General features: G+C 34.1%; 3 protein-coding genes, 1 long non-coding RNA gene and 1 pseudogene across 4 annotated transcripts in view; 1 reads left to right on the top strand and 4 right to left on the bottom strand.

Annotated features, from left to right (window-relative positions):
- LOC109618231 (scavenger receptor class F member 1-like) overlaps positions 1–26,966 on the bottom strand; it is a 248,321-nt gene that overhangs the window by 120,105 nt on the left and 101,250 nt on the right. The window lies entirely within an intron of this gene.
- Positions 1,118–3,320, top strand: LOC136274089 (uncharacterized). Its single transcript, XR_010712379.1, has 2 exons — positions 1,118–1,236; positions 3,069–3,320. It is a non-coding gene; the product is annotated as an uncharacterized lncRNA (long non-coding RNA).
- Positions 6,633–10,617, bottom strand: LOC136276655 (uncharacterized; annotated as a pseudogene).
- Positions 13,712–16,084, bottom strand: LOC136276666 (uncharacterized). Its single transcript, XM_066089302.1, has 6 exons — positions 15,841–16,084; positions 15,456–15,544; positions 15,086–15,278; positions 14,339–14,872; positions 14,050–14,156; positions 13,712–13,955 (listed from the first exon to the last, which is right to left on the bottom strand). Exons 1-6 carry the CDS (start codon positions 16,061–16,063, stop codon positions 13,797–13,799), a joined length of 1,305 nt encoding a protein of 434 aa, XP_065945374.1. The 5' UTR covers positions 16,064–16,084; the 3' UTR covers positions 13,712–13,796.
- LOC117686958 (uncharacterized) lies at positions 16,301–26,719 on the bottom strand. The gene is made up of 4 exons (XM_034462921.2): positions 26,622–26,719; positions 19,017–19,451; positions 18,651–18,866; positions 16,301–18,536 (listed from the first exon to the last, which is right to left on the bottom strand). Exons 2-4 carry the CDS (start codon positions 19,449–19,451, stop codon positions 18,291–18,293), a joined length of 897 nt encoding a protein of 298 aa, XP_034318812.1. The 5' UTR covers positions 26,622–26,719; the 3' UTR covers positions 16,301–18,290.

The raw sequence follows: 26,966 nt of genomic DNA, 5'->3' as shown, positions 1-26,966 counted from the left end.
TACACTGAATGTAAATAAAAAACTATATTTGCATATGCATTGTTCTTTTCCACTGTGAGCCCATACGGAGGAATTGCAATTATTTGTATATAATCGCAATTGCTCTGTCTGTATACTATGACATTATAAAGGTATACTTTTCCATGACGTTATTGATTTAAACCATTATACGATACATCATGTGTTTTTCTCTAACTCCATGAAATTGATGTATTTAATTAAAACATGTCTTATAATAACATTTAAGTTTTAAAGGAATTACTGTTATAACATATCATTGACTCTGTTAACCAAAAAAATGTGAATTAAAAGCATGCATTACAGTTTGAATGTTTATTTTTGATACATTAGCTAACTGCTAAGGTCTAGGCTAATACAGGGTATTTGCGACTGGTAAAACGCAAATATAAATAATAAACAACGATTATTTAGTGAACATGGCGTTATGAATAGCAACTGCTCTGCTAGCGCGCATCATAGAATATGCCAACAGAGCAATTGCTATTCATAACACCATGTTAACTATACTAACGTTGTTTATTTCTTAAATGATTAACTGATTAAGCAAATTAAGTTCAAGTAAGGTTGTTCTATGCTAGTTTATACAATAAAAGGTCACATATCTTTATTTGGATAAGTATTGATAATCCTTTCTATTTGTAAAGGTACACAGGTTTGGTATATATGAACAATTATACATTTAAATGTCTCCTTAATGCACACTGAAAAAAAAATTATTTCAAGCATTTATCCTTCACAAAACATTTAGTACAGATTTGGACAGCTAAACACGTTTTATCAATAGTTGATTCATTAAAAGGAGATTATTGAAAGCTGTCTATCGCAGCTAGGTTAAGGCCTCCCATAAATTTCACTTCATGAATATCACGTGACATTTCATGACGTTAGCTCCGCCAATTATTCATGTTGTCATCTTTTTCCTACTTTCGATATAGTAAAGTGATCGCTGTTAAAATCTATCGATTGATTGCTTTAAATAATAATTTTGAATTTTATTTTAAACAATATTGAATCGAAAATATGTTACTAAAGGCGTTTATTTCTTAAAATTGCACTTTCGTTTGCTTACCATCCGCGTCAACACAGCGCTTTTACTCGCCTTGTTTTGGTAACGAACAGCTGACAGCAGTGTGTCAACATTTTCATAAGATGCATGGCCTGCAAGACGTCGAGAGTGGAGAATAAAGCTCAACCATCGTTTAAGAGATAATGAAGGTATGTTTTAATACAGGATATGTCGTGTTGACTTTTTCTTTTCAAAACATTTGCTCTTTTCAGTCCATGCACCTACACACGTGTTGTTTTGCACATCTTCGCTGTTTTGAATTCTTATTTCTAATTAGGCTATATATTTATTTCTTTTGTGCATTGAACTACACACCAGACACTTTAAACATTGCACTTGAAAGAGGTGGGGTTCCCAGGGTATACAATTGTAGAATGCTGTAACATGTTACAAAGTGCATGCATGTTTGCATGGACAGATTACACATGTTTTGCACTTCAGTACAACTTTGGATCTTAGATGATATAATTCATTTTGCTGGATCTGTGCTTACAGTAGATATCAATAACACTGTTTTAAATCTTATTTGTTATTTTGCCATATATGTATTTGTGTGTCTTAGTTTGTATTGAACTATTTTATACACAACATAATAGGATACACTGTAAACAAGTGGGGTCCCATTGTACACAAGTGAAGAATGATGTAATCACCATGTACATGTATGCATCAGGATTTCTTTACTTAATTTTTATAAAACAATATTGTATCATATTGATTGTCTTCCATGGCTTTGTTTATGAATTCAAAAATTCATAAAGATTTGTACATATTCGTATGTGCTGCATTAAAATTATATGATTAATATATTTGATGTGTTAAATATGTGTGGTAATGCTTCATAATAATCTGATAATAAACCCCAACCAGTAAGATCCAACATATGTGGTGGTCAGACTCGGCTGCTTTAGACCAGACTGCATAGTGGTTAGATAATATTCAAGGGGCACAAGCTTGAAACTGACCTGGTTTGTTAATGTTATTTACTTACAATAACATATACTTTTCCTCTATAGCAGATTAATTTTTTTAATTAACCAATGTAAAACTTATATGCTATTTTACAATTTATTTATATATTTTCTAAAAAGAGGATTTTAATTTTAAAATTGGAAAGACCTTCATACATGTATTACATTATAAGGTCAGAATTTTAGGGTATTAATTATATGTTCCATGATATTCATAATAGAGTATTTTCAGGATTTAATTTTTTTTAACAGAATCACTTTAATTTTTTTGAGTTATGGTTTATCTTTATGTAAATACATATTGATTCGATCATTTCTAGGTAAAGTTTCGATGCATAGCACATGTACATGTACATTGTACATACAAACAATTTTGAGGTAACAAATACATGTTATGTGAATGTTGGATTAATTGTTACTGTGCTCAGATACATCAGCTTATGTGTGACATTATGGACAATTCATTGATAGAAAAATAATGAAACTAAAGGAATTGTAATTTAGTCAAAGATTATTCAAGAAGAGATATACAGTACACTGTATATCAAAAGAAATTAAATATTTACTATCACACTTTTAGTAAAGCAGACTCTCTCTCACTATATTTCTTTCTCAATTTGATATGTGTTAATAGTTTATACCTAAGATATTTGGTTTGGTTTTTGTACTGCTATCTTGTCACATGCACAGATCCAGAAAAATTTTCCAGCCGGGGGAGGAGGGGGGGGGGGTCCGAAGGGTAATTGTGTTTTCCATGGGGGTCCGAGACATATTTGGGATAATTTTACAATGTAAATTAATTTTTTTTTTATTTTTCAAAAGGGGGGGGGGTGTCGTAAAGATCCACGCATGTTGCATGTTGTTATACTGCATGTTCAGTGTAATTTTTTAACAAATATTGATGTATTTGCTATGCATATGTTCCCACAGCTAATTGATTTTTCAAATTTTAATTTCAACCATACATGGACTTCTGCTAATTTTAACACCTATCGACATGGGTTTTGTAGGTCGATTCTTGTGGTTTCAACTCTTGAGGTTACCCTGTCATCCCTACCCTTATGTTCCATGTGTTCTACAGACTATTTAATAAAAAATTAATCTGATAATGCATAAACATGATGGATAAAAAAGTGCTCATCATCATGCTTTGGTGTATTTTGAATGTGTTAAGACATTATTTAAAACAAAATTAAAGCTGTTTAAAACAATTACAATTGTGAGTTTTGAAATTTTGTTTTTCAATAAAAGTATATATTGTTTTCTTTATTTTGTGTTCATTTGATATATGGTATGCACTATTTTTATGACAATTTTATTCAATTATTTATGAAAATCTAGACAGATATGAGGATCAGTGTTTTTTTAAAAGAATTATGTATCTTAATGTGATGAAAAAAATATTCTGACTTTATGGTAGGGATACTCTTTTAGTTATAAGCAAGATTAATTTATATTGAACGAGGCAGAGACACCATGCACGGATCCAGAAAATTTTCTAGGGGCTGGGGGTCAGAAGGATGATTGTGATTGCCGGAAGGGGGGATCCGAGGCATATTTGCGATGATTTTACTATGTAAATTAAATAAATTTTCATTTTCCAGGGGGGTTGGGACCATCTGACCCCTCCTCTTGATCCACGCATGGACACTTCCATAACAATATCAAATTATAAATTAAATAAGCAGGGGTTGATTAAAGCAGTCATGTAGCAAAATATGGGGGGGGGGGGGACTGGTCCCCCCGCTTTTTCTCACCGAAAACATTTCTCTTTAATTTACATATAAAGAAACAAATTATCATGGAGTTGCCCCGAACTGTTTTGAGAGTATGTAAAGAAAATGAATTTTTTTTTTGCTGTCAAGAATTTTTGGATGAGTCTGCTACCCCCTTTTTAAAATCGATCCTACGTGAATCTGGCTTCTTATTTCCTTTTCTTTAGCCTGTTATCTATACACTTAAATAAGTCTGAAGTTATATAATATAAGGAAAACATTTATAGAAAACCAGACCCCAACCAATGCAGACCTTAGATCCGCGCATGTGGTTTTCTAATTCTGTTCTGATGCATTGAGGAATTCATCTCTCCATTCTATTTAAACTGAAAAAAATAATAGATTGGTAATATTCCTGTGAATTTTACGAATTAAAAGGTTCAAAAGGTTAATTAAATGTGCAGATAAGGAACAACGAACGATTAATAATGTAAATCTTTAAATTTTCCGCCCTTCACAAGGCCAGATTACCTGCCCTTGATCCTGATCATCAGTGCGTTTGAAAATCGGCTAATTTGCATTAAATCATATATATCTGTCTAAAATTGCAAAAGTTCAACGATATCCCGTCAATTTTAAGGATTGTGTTTAACTTTTTTATTTTCATCAAATACCAGTGATTGTAAAAAAGTGCTAGGAGCAAGTTGTAGCTTGAAAGGAAACATTTTTTTGACACATAAATTGTCTCAGTTATCGACAAAATTTCTAAAAGTTTAACGATCAATGCTAAATATAAGCATGTTGCTGGTACTGCTATAGTTGCTCCCAGCACTTTTTAGATTAAGCAACTAATTTTCTTTTAAGTGATATAAACAACAATTTAATATTTCATTCGTATATCGTTGAATTTTTGGAATAAATGAAGTCATATGTAGCTGCTCTATTTTTAGCGTATCACGTGATAAACAGCTGATGCCGTGACTGTGTTCCGGTGAAAAATGTAGGGGAGATTGGTAGTAACATAATGATGTATAAACTTTATCATTGCCATATTTGGATAAGTTTGTATACTTTGTCTGAAATTAAGTCCGTTTTAGTGCATTTATTTCATACGGTAATCCATGGGCGTCCTTAACCTAGCTGCGATTAACGAACAATTTGTTTTTATGTTGAATAATATGAAAATATTATCACTTTATGTTTTGTTTTATGAAATTACTGTCTACACAAATATATTTAAGTGTTAAAGTTAATAAAAGGCAAGGAATGGCTATCTTTAATCACTTTACGTGTTTCGTATTGCTTGCTTACACTTGGACACTGATTTTCAATTTGGTCTTCATCTGTTTGCTAATACTCCATTTTCAAAGAATATTCATAAGCCCCGCGTTTGATTTCAAAACGAGGCTAAGGTCGGTTGATCGATTAAAGCACAACAATGGCGGCTGCAATGCAAGGGAAGAACGATCGACATTGTTGCTTGCCTCAGTGTACTGGCAACGGTCGTTTAAACCCGGAATTATCGTTCCACAAAATCCCCATCAATGATGAACTCCGAAAATCATGGATTCATGCTATCAGAAGGGACCCAGGGCCACTTTTTAACGTAAGGTTTAATGGTGAAATAACTTTGTTTACAACACTGTACAATCAAGGTCACACATATTTACATCAGCTTATCTGTGATTTGATGTCCATCTTGCCTCGTATCTATCCTGATATGCACATAAAGATACGAGTAACATCTTTATAAATTAGATTTAACTGGAACCTGCATGCATTAGGTTAACATTTTGTAGTGAACAGGTGAATGCAGTACATGTACTGTAGCGTTACTCTTGTCACATAGATAAAATGATCCAGTGTAGCCTCAGCACGGTTAGATTATTCTTTCTAGATAAAACAGTGTTACTATTATCAAAAAAATAAACACAACAAACATTCTGAATATTTTATGGATATTTCTAGGAAGTAGACCCATATATAATATCTAATGTTTACAAATTATAACATCTACAACTGAAAGGAATGAAAAGGGAATGGATAATCAGACTGGGCAGGACGAAGAGTATAACATTTTGTCTCAATTTTTTGAACCCCTACAGTATTACATTATTTATTAAACTTAGATTTCAAAAGAAGCTGTTGTTTGTTCGAGACACTTCAAAAAAGAAGATTTTAAATGGACTCCAGTGAGGAAAACTCTCAGACCAAGCAGTGTTCCATCGTTATTTAACTGGAGCAAGGAGTCAACCCAAAGGAGACAGATCATTAAAACTCCACTCCCCCAGAAACGTCGCAAGACTGATGATGATGCAACCGACAATGACGAAGAGCTAGGTTCATCTAATTGGTTACTCCATGAAAACAGGTAAGTCATCGAGTAAATTAATTATAATACATTTTATAATATCCATCTTCCTGTGTGGGATATTATAATTATATACCTATTTACTGGCTATGAGGTCAATAGCACGTATATTTTGTAATATTATATGTACAAAATTTATACAGAGGTATAAATGGAAAATATTAAATCTTTCATATCAAGGATAAGTTATGATTTAATGAACTGAACTGTGCAAATATTCAATTTGATCAATTTGTAATATGCTGATAAATTGAATATTAAGTTTAAGTTTTTCAGGTGTTCTGCTGGTCAGAATGCAATGATGCTGGATCATCAGTTTTAAATCATTGTCAAAATAATATTCAGTTGTCAAGCTGTGAAATAGAAAATCAGTTTGCAACTGTAATATAACATTTTTGATGATTTACTTATCACCAAATGTGATGGTCGCTGGACGACTCATTCTCTGAAGGGCTGATGCTGGAACATCAGTCCAAGATATGAAAAATGCCTGTAATGTAAGTATCACATAATATTAGAAAATTAGATTTAGTATTTTCAACATTTGAATTTTTAGCTGTCCATTGGCAGAAGCTAATGTGGCTGTAACTTCAGATAAAGAGAGAATCCAGCTGCTGGAAAGCATGATCAAAGAACGGGATGAAAACATTGAAAGACTTCAGCAGAGGCTTGCCATAGAAAGATTTGGGGTTGAGAGATTTTCTAAAGATAATTCAATGATTATGTTCTACACTGGTTTTATGACATTTTCAGTTTTTACCACTGTTTTTGAATTTATTAAGCCAGCAGCTACCTCCATGACAAGTCATTATTTTAAAATGTCAGCTATTGGTAACCCAAATCTGACTGGTAGGCAAAGAAATATGCTTCTTATTGATGAATTCTTCATGTTTTTGTGCCGCCTCAAATGTGGTATGATGGCGCAAGATCTTGCTGTTCGATTTAATTGTCATGTTTCGACAGTAAGCAGAAAAATCATTACCTGGGCAAATTTTTTGTATTTTGCTCTTGGCAGTATTAATATTTGGCCATCTCGAGAACAGGTAGATAGGAAAATGCCCGATTGCTTTAGGACGCTGTACCCCACAACACGAGTTTTAATCGATTGTACGGAAATTAAAACTGAGAAACCCTCCTCCTTAGTGCTTGGTTCTAAATGTTATTCCTCATACAAAAGTACACACACATGGAAGGGACTGGTTGGAATAGCACCTCATGGTGCTCTTACCTTTGTTTCAAGTCTCTACACTGGCTGCATGTCAGATGTAGAGATTACTAAGCTTAGTGGTCTGTTAAATTTACTTGACCAGGGGGACTCCATTATGGCAGACAAGGGGTTTGTACTGAACAAAGTTTTAGAGGGGACTGGGATAAGTATCAATACCCCACCTTTTCTAATGAGTCAGGGGCAATTTACTCTGCAAGAGGTTGAGGAGACTCAAGCTATAGCTAAGCTTAGAATACACATTGAGCGCCATATTCGCCGTGTCAAAGAGTTTCATATTTTTGATGGTGTTATTCCACTTAGCATGGTTGGGACAATAAATCAGATTTGGACTGTTGCAAACTTGCTGACACTCTTCAGAGGGCCTTTGGTTAAAGAGTGGGCATAAATTCTTAATTGTCTACAGAGATTTATCAAATTTCTGATAGATACATCACAATTCTGAATGAAATATGCATTAAAATGTACTCTGGCTATGGAAATCCTGTATTTTCTTTGAAATGTGTGTGGTTACCCTTTTTCATTAACAAAGAAGAGATTTATTAAGCATTGAATTGCAAAATCAATCCACCATTAATAAGTTTCTTTTATGAATAAGTAGTAATTTTTTCAGAGTTTTTGAAAACATATAGTTAATAACAATTATTAAAACACTGACTGTACCAAAAATGTACTTATTGATGGTGAAAAGAATTGAAATTTATTTCATGTTTATGCATTCAAATCAAAAAATGATTAAAAAAGAACAGATCCATTTTTTCCTTCATTTCCTGCCAGATGTCAGCATCAAAACGAAGCAGTTCCAAATGTGACTCCTCAGGTGTCCACACAAAGAAGTGACACCACTTCAGCCCAGTCACTCCTAAGTGTGTCATTATCTGGTGGAAGTATTTGTGTGTTTCTTTCAGATGGTAACTATTTTCATCCTTAGACAGGTAAACACAATCAGCTAATGAATTGACTGGACACTTGATTTCCAGCACCACCATGAGGAGGATCCAGGGAAGGGCAGAACACTTTCCTGTCTGGGGTGGCCGCTAACCAAGGTGACCATGGGCTAATCACAACACCACATGGATATATGTTTACCTCCTCATCCATTGCCTTTAATGAAAACAAATTATGATTATGAAAGGTTAACACAAAATTGGTGAAGAAAAATATTTTATGAATTTAGTGTTGTTGGTACATTATTTACCTGAACATAAGCTAGAGCAGCAGTAGCTTCGCATGCTAACCCATGTCTCATGGCAGATGTCAGAACCTTGCGGCTTGTCTTTAGTCTGGCAACAAGTGGTTCAGGATCTATGAAAAGTAATTGCAGTGTACAGTTCAGCATTATTATACCGCATACATAGATAATATTAGCATTTTGATGGAAAAGATACAGATATGTTATTTTTTTCTTCATACATATTTAACCATTGCATAATAAATTGCCAATTATTTTTAAAGTTCGTTTTATTGTATCATGCTAATATATTTACCTTTTCTTCTGCGGACAATGTCACCTGCTACCGAAGCAGTTATACGATCCTGACGAATCTTGTGCCACTTTGGGTCCTCTGATTGTAGTCGGGTGGCTTCTTCTATCTCGCTGGCCTGGACCTCAGAGATTGAGAGCGACTCCAGTTTCAATGTTCGACTGTGGTCCAACACTACAGAAACACTATTACGCATGACATTCCTCACCGGTAAAGGTGGAAAGTCTTCAGCATCCATGATGTTCAGCATGTAGTCGCTGTGAAGTTTCTGTTGTGTTGCTAAAGAAGATCCCTTTGGGAAATTTCCAAACTTTGTGCCGACATCTTTCTGTTGGTGTTCTGGATCTACCACTGACAAAAAAAGACAAGATTTATCAATGTTTGAAAGGGCAGAACACAGTTCCTCCAGTGGTAGGCACTCGGTGTTGATGGGATTATACAATGTAGACTTTATTCCCTTGGTTGGTTTCCTGGGGTTGCTGGGAGAATATCCCATTACTGTGACATCAGTGGAGGCACTTCTGCCGATCTTCTCCCCTAAAATTGTGAATGACTAGTATAAACATGTACATAATCAAATCTTACACAAATTGATATAAAATATTTATATCCATATTAAGATATTGCATGTTACATGTAGGTATATACTTGTATATATAATTTTATTTATATATTATTTTTTAATTATTTCAACAATTGTTTTTGAAAGGGGGAGGGGTGCAGGTCTAGGTAATAATAAATTGTATATACCTCTCGGAATATGCCAAGTTTGAGGCAAGGATGTCTTGGCAACATCTGTAGGAACCGCCTTAAGGTTGGACGCTTTCATGTGGGCTAAAGAATAAAGAAGGCCCACAATGTGTCCACATGATCCCGAGGTACCAATGGCACAGGAGCATTTGCTGTCTTCCCTTCCAAATACTGGCCCCTTCTTTATTACTACCTGTGAATCATATCATATATATTATTGTCAAAGTTTGAAAAAATAATTGTATTCTTGCTAGTTAGAAATGACAAAAACTTATAAAGCAGTTTGTTCCTAGTGTTACTGTTTTAAGTATACAGATATGCTTACTTAAATTTGCAACTGTATATATTTAATGATATTAATTATAAAAACCTCCACATCATGAGGGGTCTCATTCTTCTTCTGAGATCTGAAGCACTTCGCTCTTACAAGACACCCATCAGTACCATCAAAAGCGTACACTAAAAATTCAAAGTCATAATTGATTTAGACTACATCAGGTTGTAAGTACACATAATATTATCTTTATATAATTTAACTGACGTTCGTGCAACCGAATCCAGGTATGTTATATGGATATTGTCACAACCATTGCAATGCTTAGGCTATATATTTGTGTGTAAATTTGTGCGATATCTCTGTATCTATTAAGTATTTACGTGTTTCACACAGCCGGAGATTTTTGTCTGTTTATAAACAAAGTACATGTAACTTAGATTTGTTTACATGTCGTACAAAACCGAAAATAGGCAATTACCTCTTACATCTGTGACGTATTTTTCACTGAAGTATTTGTAGCCCTTGGTGATTTCTTTTGCTCCATCACTTTTGCTACACTTTCGAACAATATCTTCCACAAAACCGAACGTAATAGTGGGAACAACAGACAAATCGCGCGAAGTTGATTTTACTTTCACTTCATCAGCCATGATTGTTGTTACCGACGCTAGCCTCGTTTTGGATGCGATATGAATATTCATTACGATCTCATTAAGAAAGGAGTATGAATACTCCATTTTCAAAGAATATTCATAAGCCCCGCGTTTGATTTCAAAACGAGGCTAAGGTCGGTTGATCGATTAAAGCACAACAATGGCGGCTGCAATGCAAGGGAAGAACGATCGACATTGTTGCTTGCCTCAGTGTACTGGCAACGGTCGTTTAAACCCGGAATTATCGTTCCACAAAATCCCCATCAATGATGAACTCCGAAAATCATGGATTCATGCTATCAGAAGGGACCCAGGGCCACTTTTTAACGTAAGGTTTAATGGTGAAATAACTTTGTTTACAACACTGTACAATCAAGGTCACACATATTTACATCAGCTTATCTGTGATTTGATGTCCATCTTGCCTCGTATCTATCCTGATATGCACATAAAGATACGAGTAACATCTTTATAAATTAGATTTAACTGGAACCTGCATGCATTAGGTTAACATTTTGTAGTGAACAGGTGAATGCAGTACATGTACTGTAGCGTTACTCTTGTCACATAGATAAAATGATCCAGTGTAGCCTCAGCACGGTTAGATTATTCTTTCTAGATAAAACAGTGTTACTATTATCAAAAAAATAAACACAACAAACATTCTGAATATTTTATGGATATTTCTAGGAAGTAGACCCATATATAATATCTAATGTTTACAAATTATAACATCTACAACTGAAAGGAATGAAAAGGGAATGGATAATCAGACTGGGCAGGACGAAGAGTATAACATTTTGTCTCAATTTTTTGAACCCCTACAGTATTACATTATTTATTAAACTTAGATTTCAAAAGAAGCTGTTGTTTGTTCGAGACACTTCAAAAAAGAAGATTTTAAATGGACTCCAGTGAGGAAAACTCTCAGACCAAGCAGTGTTCCATCGTTATTTAACTGGAGCAAGGAGTCAACCCAAAGGAGACAGATCATTAAAACTCCACTCCCCCAGAAACGTCGCAAGACTGATGATGATGCAACCGACAATGACGAAGAGCTAGGTTCATCTAATTGGTTACTCCATGAAAACAGGTAAGTCATCGAGTAAATTAATTATAATACATTTTATAATATCCATCTTCCTGTGTGGGATATTATAATTATATACCTATTTACTGGCTATGAGGTCAATAGCACGTATATTTTGTAATATTATATGTACAAAATTTATACAGAGGTATAAATGGAAAATATTAAATCTTTCATATCAAGGATAAGTTATGATTTAATGAACTGAACTGTGCAAATATTCAATTTGATCAATTTGTAATATGCTGATAAATTGAATATTAAGTTTAAGTTTTTCAGGTGTTCTGCTGGTCAGAATGCAATGATGCTGGATCATCAGTTTTAAATCATTGTCAAAATAATATTCAGTTGTCAAGCTGTGAAATAGAAAATCAGTTTGCAACTGTAATATAACATTTTTGATGATTTACTTATCACCAAATGTGATGGTCGCTGGACGACTCATTCTCTGAAGGGCTGATGCTGGAACATCAGTCCAAGATATGAAAAATGCCTGTAATGTAAGTATCACATAATATTAGAAAATTAGATTTAGTATTTTCAACATTTGAATTTTTAGCTGTCCATTGGCAGAAGCTAATGTGGCTGTAACTTCAGATAAAGAGAGAATCCAGCTGCTGGAAAGCATGATCAAAGAACGGGATGAAAACATTGAAAGACTTCAGCAGAGGCTTGCCATAGAAAGATTTGGGGTTGAGAGATTTTCTAAAGATAATTCAATGATTATGTTCTACACTGGTTTTATGACATTTTCAGTTTTTACCACTGTTTTTGAATTTATTAAGCCAGCAGCTACCTCCATGACAAGTCATTATTTTAAAATGTCAGCTATTGGTAACCCAAATCTGACTGGTAGGCAAAGAAATATGCTTCTTATTGATGAATTCTTCATGTTTTTGTGCCGCCTCAAATGTGGTATGATGGCGCAAGATCTTGCTGTTCGATTTAATTGTCATGTTTCGACAGTAAGCAGAAAAATCATTACCTGGGCAAATTTTTTGTATTTTGCTCTTGGCAGTATTAATATTTGGCCATCTCGAGAACAGGTAGATAGGAAAATGCCCGATTGCTTTAGGACGCTGTACCCCACAACACGAGTTTTAATCGATTGTACGGAAATTAAAACTGAGAAACCCTCCTCCTTAGTGCTTGGTTCTAAATGTTATTCCTCATACAAAAGTACACACACATGGAAGGGACTGGTTGGAATAGCACCTCATGGTGCTCTTACCTTTGTTTCAAGTCTCTACACTGGCTGCATGTCAGATGTAGAGATTACTAAGCTTAGTGGTCTGTTAAATTTACTTGACCAGGGGGACTCCATTATGGCAGACAAGGGGTTTGTACTGAACAAAGTTTTAGAGGGGACTGGGATAAGTATCAATACCCCACCTTTTCTAATGAGTCAGGGGCAATTTACTCTGCAAGAGGTTGAGGAGACTCAAGCTATAGCTAAGCTTAGAATACACATTGAGCGCCATATTCGCCGTGTCAAAGAGTTTCATATTTTTGATGGTGTTATTCCACTTAGCATGGTTGGGACAATAAATCAGATTTGGACTGTTGCAAACTTGCTGACACTCTTCAGAGGGCCTTTGGTTAAAGAGTGGGCATAAATTCTTAATTGTCTACAGAGATTTATCAAATTTCTGATAGATACATCACAATTCTGAATGAAATATGCATTAAAATGTACTCTGGCTATGGAAATCCTGTATTTTCTTTGAAATGTGTGTGGTTACCCTTTTTCATTAACAAAGAAGAGATTTATTAAGCATTGAATTGCAAAATCAATCCACCATTAATAAGTTTCTTTTATGAATAAGTAGTAATTTTTTCAGAGTTTTTGAAAACATATAGTTAATAACAATTATTAAAACACTGACTGTACCAAAAATGTACTTATTGATGGTGAAAAGAATTGAAATTTATTTCATGTTTATGCATTCAAATCAAAAAATGATTAAAAAAGAACAGATCCATTTTTTCCTTCATTTCCTGCCAGATGTCAGCATCAAAACGAAGCAGTTCCAAATGTGACTCCTCAGGTGTCCACACAAAGAAGTGACACCACTTCAGCCCAGTCACTCCTAAGTGTGTCATTATCTGGTGGAAGTATTTGTGTGTTTCTTTCAGATGGTAACTATTTTCATCCTTAGACAGGTAAACACAATCAGCTAATGAATTGACTGGACACTTGATTTCCAGCACCACCATGAGGAGGATCCAGGGAAGGGCAGAACACTTTCCTGTCTGGGGTGGCCGCTAACCAAGGTGACCATGGGCTAATCACAACACCACATGGATATATGTTTACCTCCTCATCCATTGCCTTTAATGAAAACAAATTATGATTATGAAAGGTTAACACAAAATTGGTGAAGAAAAATATTTTATGAATTTAGTGTTGTTGGTACATTATTTACCTGAACATAAGCTAGAGCAGCAGTAGCTTCGCATGCTAACCCATGTCTCATGGCAGATGTCAGAACCTTGCGGCTTGTCTTTAGTCTGGCAACAAGTGGTTCAGGATCTATGAAAAGTAATTGCAGTGTACAGTTCAGCATTATTATACCGCATACATAGATAATATTAGCATTTTGATGGAAAAGATACAGATATGTTATTTTTTTCTTCATACATATTTAACCATTGCATAATAAATTGCCAATTATTTTTAAAGTTCGTTTTATTGTATCATGCTAATATATTTACCTTTTCTTCTGCGGACAATGTCACCTGCTACCGAAGCAGTTATACGATCCTGACGAATCTTGTGCCACTTTGGGTCCTCTGATTGTAGTCGGGTGGCTTCTTCTATCTCGCTGGCCTGGACCTCAGAGATTGAGAGCGACTCCAGTTTCAATGTTCGACTGTGGTCCAACACTACAGAAACACTATTACGCATGACATTCCTCACCGGTAAAGGTGGAAAGTCTTCAGCATCCATGATGTTCAGCATGTAGTCGCTGTGAAGTTTCTGTTGTGTTGCTAAAGAAGATCCCTTTGGGAAATTTCCAAACTTTGTGCCGACATCTTTCTGTTGGTGTTCTGGATCTACCACTGACAAAAAAAGACAAGATTTATCAATGTTTGAAAGGGCAGAACACAGTTCCTCCAGTGGTAGGCACTCGGTGTTGATGGGATTATACAATGTAGACTTTATTCCCTTGGTTGGTTTCCTGGGGTTGCTGGGAGAATATCCCATTACTGTGACATCAGTGGAGGCACTTCTGCCGATCTTCTCCCCTAAAATTGTGAATGACTAGTATAAACATGTACATAATCAAATCTTACACAAATTGATATAAAATATTTATATCCATATTAAGATATTGCATGTTACATGTAGGTATATACTTGTATATATAATTTTATTTATATATTATTTTTTAATTATTTCAACAATTGTTTTTGAAAGGGGGAGGGGTGCAGGTCTAGGTAATAATAAATTGTATATACCTCTCGGAATATGCCAAGTTTGAGGCAAGGATGTCTTGGCAACATCTGTAGGAACCGCCTTAAGGTTGGACGCTTTCATGTGGGCTAAAGAATAAAGAAGGCCCACAATGTGTCCACATGATCCCGAGGTACCAATGGCACAGGAGCATTTGCTGTCTTCCCTTCCAAATACTGGCCCCTTCTTTATTACTACCTGTGAATCATATCATATATATTATTGTCAAAGTTTGAAAAAATAATTGTATTCTTGCTAGTTAGAAATGACAAAAACTTATAAAGCAGTTTGTTCCTAGTGTTACTGTTTTAAGTATACAGATATGCTTACTTAAATTTGCAACTGTATATATTTAATGATATTAATTATAAAAACCTCCACATCATGAGGGGTCTCATTCTTCTTCTGAGATCTGAAGCACTTCGCTCTTACAAGACACCCATCAGTACCATCAAAAGCGTACACTAAAAATTCAAAGTCATAATTGATTTAGACTACATCAGGTTGTAAGTACACATAATATTATCTTTATATAATTTAACTGACGTTCGTGCAACCGAATCCAGGTATGTTATATGGATATTGTCACAACCATTGCAATGCTTAGGCTATATATTTGTGTGTAAATTTGTGCGATATCTCTGTATCTATTAAGTATTTACGTGTTTCACACAGCCGGAGATTTTTGTCTGTTTATAAACAAAGTACATGTAACTTAGATTTGTTTACATGTCGTACAAAACCGAAAATAGGCAATTACCTCTTACATCTGTGACGTATTTTTCACTGAAGTATTTGTAGCCCTTGGTGATTTCTTTTGCTCCATCACTTTTGCTACACTTTCGAACAATATCTTCCACAAAACCGAACGTAATAGTGGGAACAACAGACAAATCGCGCGAAGTTGATTTTACTTTCACTTCATCAGCCATGATTGTTGTTACCGACGCTAGCCTCGTTTTGGATGCGATATGAATATTCATTACGATCTCATTAAGAAAGGAGTATGTTACACCACATGACATAGCTAATGTATCTAAGTAACTGCAAGACCATATAAAAGACCCGGGTTGCTTTATATTCTTGTGATTCATTTTTAAAAGGAAAATATTAGTTTGTTAAATTTTCATGGAATGCACATAAAAAATGCGTGTCAAAAGCCATTGTCATCAACTAGTGTACAAGAGGATTGTTTTCGCTACATTAAAATCAAAGGCCTGAAGGGCCTGAGAGTCGACTCGCATTTGATTGTCAACAATGGAATGGGCAAAGTACAAAGATAAAGAATATTGTGTGTCGTCTTAAGTTTCAGGGCATTGCAGATATGATGCATGAACGTTTGAATATGCATGAAAAGAGAAATTTAGTTTTTGTACCAAAAGCTCGACACTGCACATAAATGGATACCATTAAACATGTATATGAAGCCTCCAATTTTTTGGTACACCCAATTGCACCTAAAAGTTGAATTCACTCTTGGTATTAGGTTTTGCGCCATTATTTGTTTTATGCGTATATTCTGTTTGTAAATAATGCATTCATCTGGTCATTTGATGTTAGCATTCTTCTAGCTTTGAAAAACATGTAAAATTTGATAATGACACAGCGATGCAGCAAGATGTACGTCCGCATGGGTGAAACATCTATATCGAAATACTTTAAAATGTAAAGGGTTGTATAAATATCAGCAGACAAAGATATATACATGGGGGACAATCCTCATTACGAGTCATGTTCAGCTTTAATGTCTTTCCATCCTGTAAAATGACATTATTACGTATAGGATATTCAATTTAGTATTAATTTCAATACACTGGACGTGTTTTCAAAAATACCTGTTAGTGACCCTTTCTTGAAAAAAATAAATATTGTTTGACTATCGTCTTTTCAACTATCAGTTTTCAATACTAATCAATTTTTTTTCTGCAATTCCTTAACAGAACCAGTCATTTCATTCACAGTTGGGAAAAAAATTGCCCCTTTGTCAACCATATTCAATTAAATGAATGGAAATCAGTAAAAGATATGAACAGTTTTATTCATAAAATGCAAGAAATACAGTATAATCTGTCAGTTATGAAACGTTTCACCATTTTCATATAAGCCATTAAATAAAAATTGACTTATAAACAGCATGCATATTGTCTAATAATCCAATCAGTGGCGAATGGACAAAGTAGGAAGTTATGCATGCTAAGTCGATAATCAATGGTGCTATAAGAGACAGTCCACTTATACTATATTCCCTACTTCAATCAGAACAATGGAATAATGAAATCTGCTACAATACTCAAAACAACTACACTTAAAAAAGTAAAATTACATGGTTATGACTAGATTTCATGAGAAATTCTTCCTTGACTAGCTTACATTGCAGGAGTATTCATTGTTTGTTAAAAAAAAACCCTTGTTTCATGTCAAAGTCTTTAAAATCAAATATAGATTATTTTCACTTAGTCTAAAAAGAAACAGCATATGCATGCATCAACTTGCTCGAAAAGAATAAAGATAGCATCTGCTCCAAATAATTAGTTCTACAATTACTCAACGTTGAAATCGTTTGTCAATTGTGTATATCAAACATCACTTGATTTCTCACAAGTTTTTTAAAGTAGAAAAGACATAACAAAACTCTTTTCAGTACGATCAAAATAAAAAAAAACTCAAATACACACATCCGTGCAAAAGCTGGAAATGAAAATTTTACATATACTGTAACAACACTTTATGGTAAAAGAGATTACTGTGCAAGAAAACATATTGCTCAAAATTACAAGTTACATGTAATAGTGTAACTTGACAGGAAAACTAACACTAAAATCTTACAGCTACATTACATGCAAAATGAAATGTTTTCAACTTTTGCCTTGAGCACAAAAGAGACGTAAAATTGTTACTTGGCTTTCAGCTGCCTTGCATCTTAATTCAAAAAGAAAAGCATTCATAGAGAAGAGCTAAAAGGATATTCCTTTTAATCAAACTTTAAAGTCAGATTATGTTGCATACTTGTCACATTAACTAAAAGACTGATGTAAATTAAAATGCTTGAAAAAAAGCAATATTTCAGAAACACTTCTGAATTTCTTAAAAGAAAAATTGCAAAATTCAAAAATCCAATGAACACAATTTAAGGCCTGATTGAATCATCCAGAGCTTATATAATGCCTAAACTCATTGTACGTTTGGGATCTTAGCCAAAAGACTAGGAGTTTAAAGAGAAATCTGTGTAATTTCGTCATGTTGGACTGTTATGGATGCCTTCATTGGTAGTTTATTTATCAAGGCCTCTTCAATTTCGTTTTCTTCACAATTAAGGAATGTGGCGATCTTGTTCAAGGAAATTCTGTAAGCTGGATAGGCTTCCCCATCGTCAATGATAAGACTGAGGCTGTTTTCCTCCATGTTAAAAGCCATGATGTTTTCTGTGAGCTTTAGCTGACTCGGAGCCTCCACGGTCTGACAAATAAAGAAAATATTAGAACAAGTTCTTCCCAAACACATGCATAATTTTTTAAATACATATGAAAACATTTTTTAAAAAAAAAGAAAAAAAAAGTGATGTTATTATACCTCAACTTCTGTCCTTCCAGTTGTTGAGACAGACTTCTCGTTGTTGTACGTCTGTACAACAACATCAGTGATTTTCAAGTGTTGGCCTATACCCACTTCTTTTTCGGCAAACTCTCTCCAAAGTGACACTTTGCACTTGCCCGTCCCATCCTTTAAGGTTATAGATTTGACTTTAACATCTCTTCCTCTAACTGATACAGTTCTTGCGATTTCTTCCTACAAAACATATACAGCTACTAAGGCAGTGTTTAAAAGAGGTTTTAAAAAAATGCTAATTGCTATTGTAAAATGCAATCATTTACATTAAGCATGGATGTTCAATTATGTTACACAGCGGTCATGCTATCTAGTTACTATTATACTTACAGCAACAACTTGTCCACGGACAGACAGCATCGACTTAACTGGTGACTTGTCTATCTCTTTCAGAGTAACCTCTGCAGAGGCTGGAGGGTTAGCCATAACTTGTGCAGCATTTTCAATTTCTGATGGAACTGTTATGGGTCCAATTCTGGACACTCTGGATTTGGATGTTATCGTAATGGAGTTGTCAGCCTTAATAATTGTGTTAAATAGCATGGCAGATTTTCCTTGTTCTAAATCTTTCACTTTTGTTAAATCATACAGTGTACATTTCGCAGCCATGGTAGTATCTGCAATTCCTAGAATCAAATATTTCTTTTCTTCTCCATCTGCATTAACATATTCCTTTTGTCGTGAAATGGCACAAATCTTCACACTTATTGGTGGCACATATGGACCTTCACGCTTCATTTTAAATAACGCTTGTAATGTTGGCATCTGAAATCAATAAAAAAATTGTTTTTGAGTGCATGCACCAATTTGATCATTTAAACTAATTGAAACTTAATTTTCTTTAGAAAAAAATAATCAACCTCTGTACCATCTCGTAAAATGCAATTGAAAATTTTTATTAATGGGATTAATCATTAAATAAGATCAATGTGAAAGATTTATATAAATGGGCTTATGGTCCGAGTAATATGATTCCAAAGTGCCTACGTCAGATATATATTCAGGGTTAATGTTAGTATAAATTTGGTCCAGTAAAGTACCATAGTCTGTAGTGTTTTCCTGTACAAGCTGTCTCAATGAATACTTTTGAGTTAAATAATCTACAAATGATTTATCATTATTCAGATTTCTATTGAAATCCCCCATGATAATTATAGAACCTTCAAAATTCCCACACTTATGAAACAATTCTTCAAAGATTTTTTTAAATGTCTGCAGGGTTGAATTTTTTGGAGGACAGTAAAGGAAACACAAACATATAGGATTATCATTGTAAACAATATTCCCACAGACTACTTCTACTCCAAAATTTGACAGACTTTCGAAAGACATTGTAGGTTTGTGGTAAACGGCTATTCCATGATATGGTCTTTCTTCAGCATTACAGCCTTTACCATCACATCGAAACAATTCATAACCAGAGATTTTATATGATGCTGAACTTTCACATTTCTTTAAACGTGTTTCAGACAATCCCAATATATCTGCATCTTTTAAAATGAAATCACTTTTAAGATCAACAAAGTGCTTGTGTAAGGACCGTGTATTGTGATATACAATCTTAAAACCTCTCATTTCGCACAGCAAAGGGATTGAAAAATTAAGTTGTGCATGATTTCGCAGTCTGCACATTTCCTCTTCAACTGCGCTAGAGACTTTGACGTTTCCTTCGGAAAAATCAAGTAAGTATAGCGAGGACAGATTCTGTACTCTACTTAAGCCTACATAGTACATGTGTTCTATTTTTGGGGGGCCTAAATGAATAACAGCACTTGAAAGTGTACAACCTTGGGCTTTATGAATAGTTTTTGCAGAAGCCAATGTAAGTGGAAATTGTCTTCTGGTAATTTGGAAAGAGTTATAATAGTTATACTGAAATTTTCTTGTAATTTCAAGAATAGGTGTCCAAGAAAATGAAATAGAATCATTGTACAAGTGTGAATATTGCTTTCGACATTTGTTTCCAATATCATCACTGTTAAACAATACCCAAACAATACTACATCTCTCAAATCCTTCAACCCGGAAGTCTAATTTTTTAATAGTGCAAGGTGTTCCATTTGTTAGCCCATCTCTTATATCAATATTAATGCATAATTCAGCAGGTAAGTCCTCAGCAAGATGTAGATATTTTGATAATCCTTTTGTTTTTGATGCATCTAATGGTATTTTTGACAATATTTTAATTTTCATTTGTGGTGACATTTCCCCAGAAATTGAATCAATGGCTTCTACAATAGTCTTTTTGCTAGGATCTGATTCATCAAAAACTTGTCCATTGTAAAGTGCTACCTGTTTTTTCTTTGTAAATAAATGAGGTAATTTCACTGTGCTCTCATTGTCGCAAGCTATCACTCTTTCTTTCAGAAGTTCAATATCATCAAGTACCTGATTTCCTTCTCTAAGTCTGTTTAACAACTGTGCAAATCTGAGATCATCTTTTTGCCTCATTATTTCAGTCAGTTCAAAAAATGAAAACAAATCTTTCCACAAATTAGGACCTAAAATTTCAAGTTCACAACCAGTATTATACCCTGTGGCAAAAACCCATGAATCCATTACTGGTTTCAACTGAAATAAATCTCCAAAAGCTATTACCGATACTCCTCCAAACGGTTCAGTACTACCCATTATTTCCTGCAGTCTTAGATTAATGAAATTGAACATTCTTTTCCCAACCATAGATATTTCATCAATAAATACCATTTTCAAATATTTATATTTTGTCTGGTATGAACACAATTGCTGCATATCTAATGGTTTGAATTTAAATCCTTGATCAGCAGGAATATTAAAAGCAGAATGAACAGTTAGTCCCCCTACATTGTAAGCTGCTTTTCCAGTTGGAGCACAGACCAAAACTTGACAATTATCTGGGTTTTCACCAGGTTTATGAGAATAAAACTTTAGTAAAGCCTGATAAAGAGCTTTCAAAAGAACACTTTTTCCTACTCCTGCTCCTCCAGACAAGAAGTTATAGATAGGTTGATTTTTAGTTTTAATATAATGAAGAACATGGTTAAAATATTCCTTTTGTTTTTTATTTAAAGACTGAATTATCTTCCTATATTCATCATCCAACATTTCCCCTGAAAGTTGCTCATCATTCCCAGATAATTGTTTTCTTCCAATGCCAAAATCTACTCCTAAATCATAATTATGTTCAACATTAGGACCTGGGTTAAAACAACCAAATTCCACTGAATTTTGTGCTCCTTCAAACATATCCTGATCATCATTATGTTGGAGCTCTGTAACAAGAAGACTGTCCTCATAATCTGCCAGTACTTCTGATTCAAAATGAGAGATATTTACAGTATCTGAATGAACAAACTTTTCTCTTATTTGCTCAATGACACCTTCACATGCATGGTACCTTTCTTTGTAAGAAAAACAGTCTTGAATGATAGCAGTTTCCTTTCTCCATGGAATATAAAGCATGATTAATTCACGATAATAATTTTCCTGATCATGATCTTTATTAAATCCTACCGAATAAATTACTCGTGGAACTTTCCTTCTTTTCAAGATAGAACCATCTCTTGCAAAATGGACTTCGTGCTCACATTCAACCACACAATTTGCATCTTCAATAGTGCTTTCTTCATTAATCTCATTGACATTGGTATCATCAGGGTCATCAATTGTGTCCAGCTCATAATTATCTTCTGGTAACTCTGAAGACATAGCTGTTTCTGAACTATTTCTTTTTACATTTTCGTCTCCATTCTTTGGGAAATGAACATTGAAAAATGCTACATACTCTGCTAAACAGTACTTTTCCATTGTAGATGGTCGTCTTTGGTATCTTTTAATATTGTTATCTGCCTCAATACGTGTGGAGTTTTTGGGCATGTTATTCAAATCAGAGATGGATTTAAGTAATACAACTCTTTCACTTTCAACATTGGTGTTAATAAATACAAACTCTCTGCTGGCTTTCCGTAAAGGCATTTGTAATAGGATGTATGCTGCTTCCTGTGCACCAACTTCAACATGATTTAAAAATACATTACCAACCTTTCTTACCTGATGTCTGATATCACTTTCATTTTCTTTTGCTTCTTCGCATGCTTGTCTTAACAACTTTGACATTCCCCTTTGTCCCTTTGATATGTAAGATACAATGTATGCTGCACAAGCATAGGGATCAATTATATACTGGATGTCCATATTAGCTTCCCAACATTTAAGTAATGTCTCATTGTAATTATTTACTCTTATTTCTGATGTATTTCTTTTCAAAAATACTTTAGCTTGACCTTCTTTAATATCTGACCTTAATGCAAGAACATATTCATTGTAAGATAAATTCAAAGATAGCATAAACTCATGAACATCCATTGCAATTTCTGTTCCCAATTTCATTTCCTCAAGTGCTGATTCAATAGTTTTGAAATCTTTTCTAGCTTTTTCATAGTGATTTGATTCTTTCTCCAGTCCATGCAAAATCATGGTTTTCTCCAATGGTGGCAATGGAAACCCAAATCGACAAATTGCATGATCTTTTTTTTTGCATGTATGAGCATGCCTGTGTGTTTGATAATTAACCAAATCTGCCATTTCATCATTTTTTTTGCATGTAACATACAAGTTTACAAAATCAGTAACTTTGTCAACAGTATGCTTAGAAATTGAGGGAGCATCTTTTATCCATACCAGCATATGTATGTGAGGAGAACCCCTTTGCTGAAACTCAACACGATAGAAATAGTCCGTAATTTTACCAATTGGTTGGGCCTTGTTACATAAAACATCATTTAAAAACTTCTGGACTTTGTGGTTAAAATACCTTGAACAAGTAATGGGGTCTGACTGAATAAGTTTACATTTTGCTGCCCATGGCATATTCAATAATTCTGTATCTGAGTAATTCTTCTTATCAATCAACAGACCAAGACAATGAAGAAGTGGTAACCATTTAGTTTCAGCAGATGAAAAAGAACAAAACCATGTTGGAATTCCAAGCTGTCGGATCATAGCAAAGATATCTTTTTTTGCACGCTCCCAGTAAGGTGGAGATCCTCGAAGAGTCCTAAGTACTTTATAACCCTCATTTAACTTTAAAATTTTATTTACAGAATCATCAGACAACACTTCAGCAACAGTAACTTTCTTATCTTTTAATTTACATTTTCTCATAGCTAATGATACTTTGTCAGCAATTTGCTTAATCTGAACTCTCTTTAGCTTGTAAAAAATGCATGTTACATTCTGTGCTACTCTCCTATCAATGTTTCTTAGTTCCCATTTACAGATAGTACTATAATGCAACGGACTATCTCTGTTATTATTGTCTTCTCGTTGCTGGCCACAATATATAGATGGAAAACAGAGGAATTCAGAAAACCTGTCTTGGAACATGCTTAATGGATGATTTCCCTCTGCTGGAGCAATATTTAATATCCTATTAAACTCTCTAAAGTCTGCAGGATGTAAAAGAGTGTCACAATTCCCAGCACATTCCTGTGTATTATCATCGTCAGAAGAATCGGTCTCTGTTATAATCTCATTATTTTGACCACCCTCAATATTCAAATTTTCATGTGTAAATGTATTATCATATTGCGATTCTAATGACCATTGTTCATTTATCAAAATACCTTCATTCTGAAACAATTTGCTGTGAGTTACTAGCCATTTAGCAGCTTGAATTATTTTCTCAGGACGCACACGTTCAAAAGCTATGTAACTTTTAAAATTTAAACTTTTTTTAAATTTGATAGGAATTGTTTCACTTTCATTTAAGTTTCTTGGAATTACTTTAACAGTTTTATTTACATCTGCAGGAACATTCACAACATTTCCCTTAAGCCCCAATTGTCCACCCCTTGGTAATTCTCTAATTTGCATGAAAGGTATCCTTGGAGATACAAGAAGTTGTTCCAATTGTGTAAGTTCTTGCAATTCAAAGGGAATGTCTGGAAATTGTAATTTGTTGCCAATAGAACATGGTGGAACCTTATTTTTTTTCATATACCCATGACAATGATTGCAAATATATTCCTCATTACCAACACTTTTTGTACCCTTCACACAGTATGTAGTCAAATTTGGTTTGTAGTTGTTTCTGTTCATGTATATAACAGAATGTCTGAAAAACACTTGACTGCAAGAGGTACACACATACTCAGGTCCTTTTGATATCAGTTTATGAAATTCAACAACAACATCATGGAGTGGGTCACCAAGTCTTTTTTTCTTAGGTTGAGAAGCAGTAGTATTAATTAAAGTTTCTGTATTGGAAGTTCTTTTTCTCACATTATGATTATCTTGAGTAACCAGAAATGGCAAGTCGATCAAAGTGATTTTTGCATTTTCAACATTTGCGGATTGATTTTTATTACCAACAGAAGAATAGTCTGATAATGACTGAATATGTCTTGCATTATCTACATCATTTGGTACATTACACACTTTTGTTCCTTTGCGTCTATATCTGGCTACAGATGTTGCAGAAATTTCTATCACATTAAGCCCATGCAACTCAAATTGTTCATTTAACAAATCTTCATTAGACGTTAATGACATGAAAAGTGACCTTATGTGTGCACTGAGATCCGACAAGTCATTCTTTTTAACAACAATACTTGTTCCTTCACTACTACAAAATCCTTGCTCATTTCTACAATGAGAATCAAATACTAAATATTCTTCCCCATACCGCAAGATACCAATCGCATTACCTTTGCAAATAAATACAGCATATTTGTCAAGTGATAATGATGCTACGAAAGCAAATTCTAATCGCATTAAAGGATATTCACCTCTGTAATTATTTGATATGTTACCATAATATGTTTTTCTAATACTCCATGAAAATGCCTTATCTTTATAACATATATATCTTGGAACATCATTTAGTAATAAATATTCATGCTGAAGTTGCATTATGCTTTTGGAGTATTTGTAGATGTAATCTCCAACATGTAATACCCTATCCAAATCAGTTGCATGCCATTCATTTGCACTCAAAGGTTTTAATAGTGTGTGCATGAAAAAACTCAAACAACAAGGTACACACTGTCTTCCACGTGAATCATTACTAAAAATATCTTGTCCTTGATGCAAATTACCCTGCAGAGGAAAGTTCATAGTAGGGGGACCAGGATTTTCTTCTACATCACCACAAAGCACTAACAGTATTGAACAGAGTAATAAATACTTCTCTACATTGAAAATCAGCCAATTTGTTTTTATCAACCGAAGAGAAGAAGCTGAAAATTTCCTTCTGAAATTGTGGATCTTTCCAATATGACACCCAATTCTACATCTCCAAGTGTTTAAATCTACACCCATCTTGATCAAACTTGGTAAACAATGTGTAGTAAAGTGTTTCATAACGCCAAAAATTTTAAATGTACAAAATGATCTCAAGTTCTCCAAGCGTAAATAAATGAATTTAATCTCCAAGTAACAATGATAAATTATTTCTCCTAGTAACAATAACTGAATTCAAACTCCAAGTAACAATAATGAATTAAATCTCCAAGTAATAATGAGCGTTATTCTGATCTCCAAGACAAACTCCAAGACTATTCTCCAAGACAGATACAGTATACAAGTAATAAGGAGCGTTATTCTGATCTCCAAGACAAACTCAAAGACTGTTCTCCAAGACAGATACAGTATATAAGTATGTATAGCAATTACACACACATGACACTAACGACAGAGTAACGGTCGACAGTTAAATTAATTCTTCAGTGACTGCATGTTTATTCAAATTTTATTTTACTTCAGTGAAAAACGTATTTTAAAATCTAAATATTTTTTTCTACAATTAATAGTACATTAATTAAAACACAGGATACACGATTTGCTTTGCAGTCTAGCAAATTCTTAACATAAATATCAAAGAATACAAACCGTTATAAAACTGTCCAAAGTAAAATAAGCTGTAAAACCAGATTAATATAAGATGCAATGACTTACTGTAGCAAATTTCTGACGATTTCTACTGCTCAGCTTGAAAACTTCTCCTCGGCCTCGTGATTCTTGTTTACTCGACAGCTTCCCGCGAAAAAGGTCAGGTGACTAATCGTTCGTAGTATTATTCTGCGGGTGTTTCAATATCAGTTACATTAGCGAACGTTTTTAATAACCCAGACTCAATTTCTTTTTGTTTATGATAAAACAAGATATGTTATACACCTTTTAATAATCCAAAGCAGTGTATGTCTTTTTTACCGGAGTTGTATATTTGATATAATTTCGTATTTTGAGATAACCCTCTTCATGTGCCCCATCGCAAATATTCATCCGCATGCAATATTTACA

The sequence above is a fragment of the Magallana gigas genome, chromosome 1 (assembly GCF_963853765.1).
Source record: "Magallana gigas chromosome 1, xbMagGiga1.1, whole genome shotgun sequence".
NCBI lineage: Eukaryota > Metazoa > Mollusca > Bivalvia > Ostreida > Ostreidae > Magallana > Magallana gigas.
The sequence above is the reverse complement of the archived record's forward strand: the minus strand, read 5'-3'. Positions and strand labels throughout refer to the sequence as shown.

Bases quoted from the DNA above. Each gene is read 5' to 3' on its own strand.
- LOC136276666 (XM_066089302.1), bottom strand. From the start codon at position 16,063: ATGAATATTCATATCGCATCCAAAACGAGGCTAGCGTCGGTAACAACA. The intron at 14,157-14,338 runs GTAAATATATTA...TACTTTTCATAG, and splicing joins CATTGTCCGCAGAAGAAAAG to ATCCTGAACCACTTGTTGCC. The intron at 13,956-14,049 runs GTAAATAATGTA...TTTTCATTAAAG, and splicing joins CTGCTCTAGCTTATGTTCAG to GCAATGGATGAGGAGGTAAA.
- LOC117686958 (XM_034462921.2), bottom strand. From the start codon at position 19,451: ATGCCAACATTACAAGCGTTATTTAAAATGAAGCGTGAAGGTCCATAT. The intron at 18,867-19,016 runs GTAAGTATAATA...TATGTTTTGTAG, and splicing joins TCCGTGGACAAGTTGTTGCT to GAAGAAATCGCAAGAACTGT. The intron at 18,537-18,650 runs GTATAATAACAT...TTTATTTGTCAG, and splicing joins CTGGAAGGACAGAAGTTGAG to ACCGTGGAGGCTCCGAGTCA.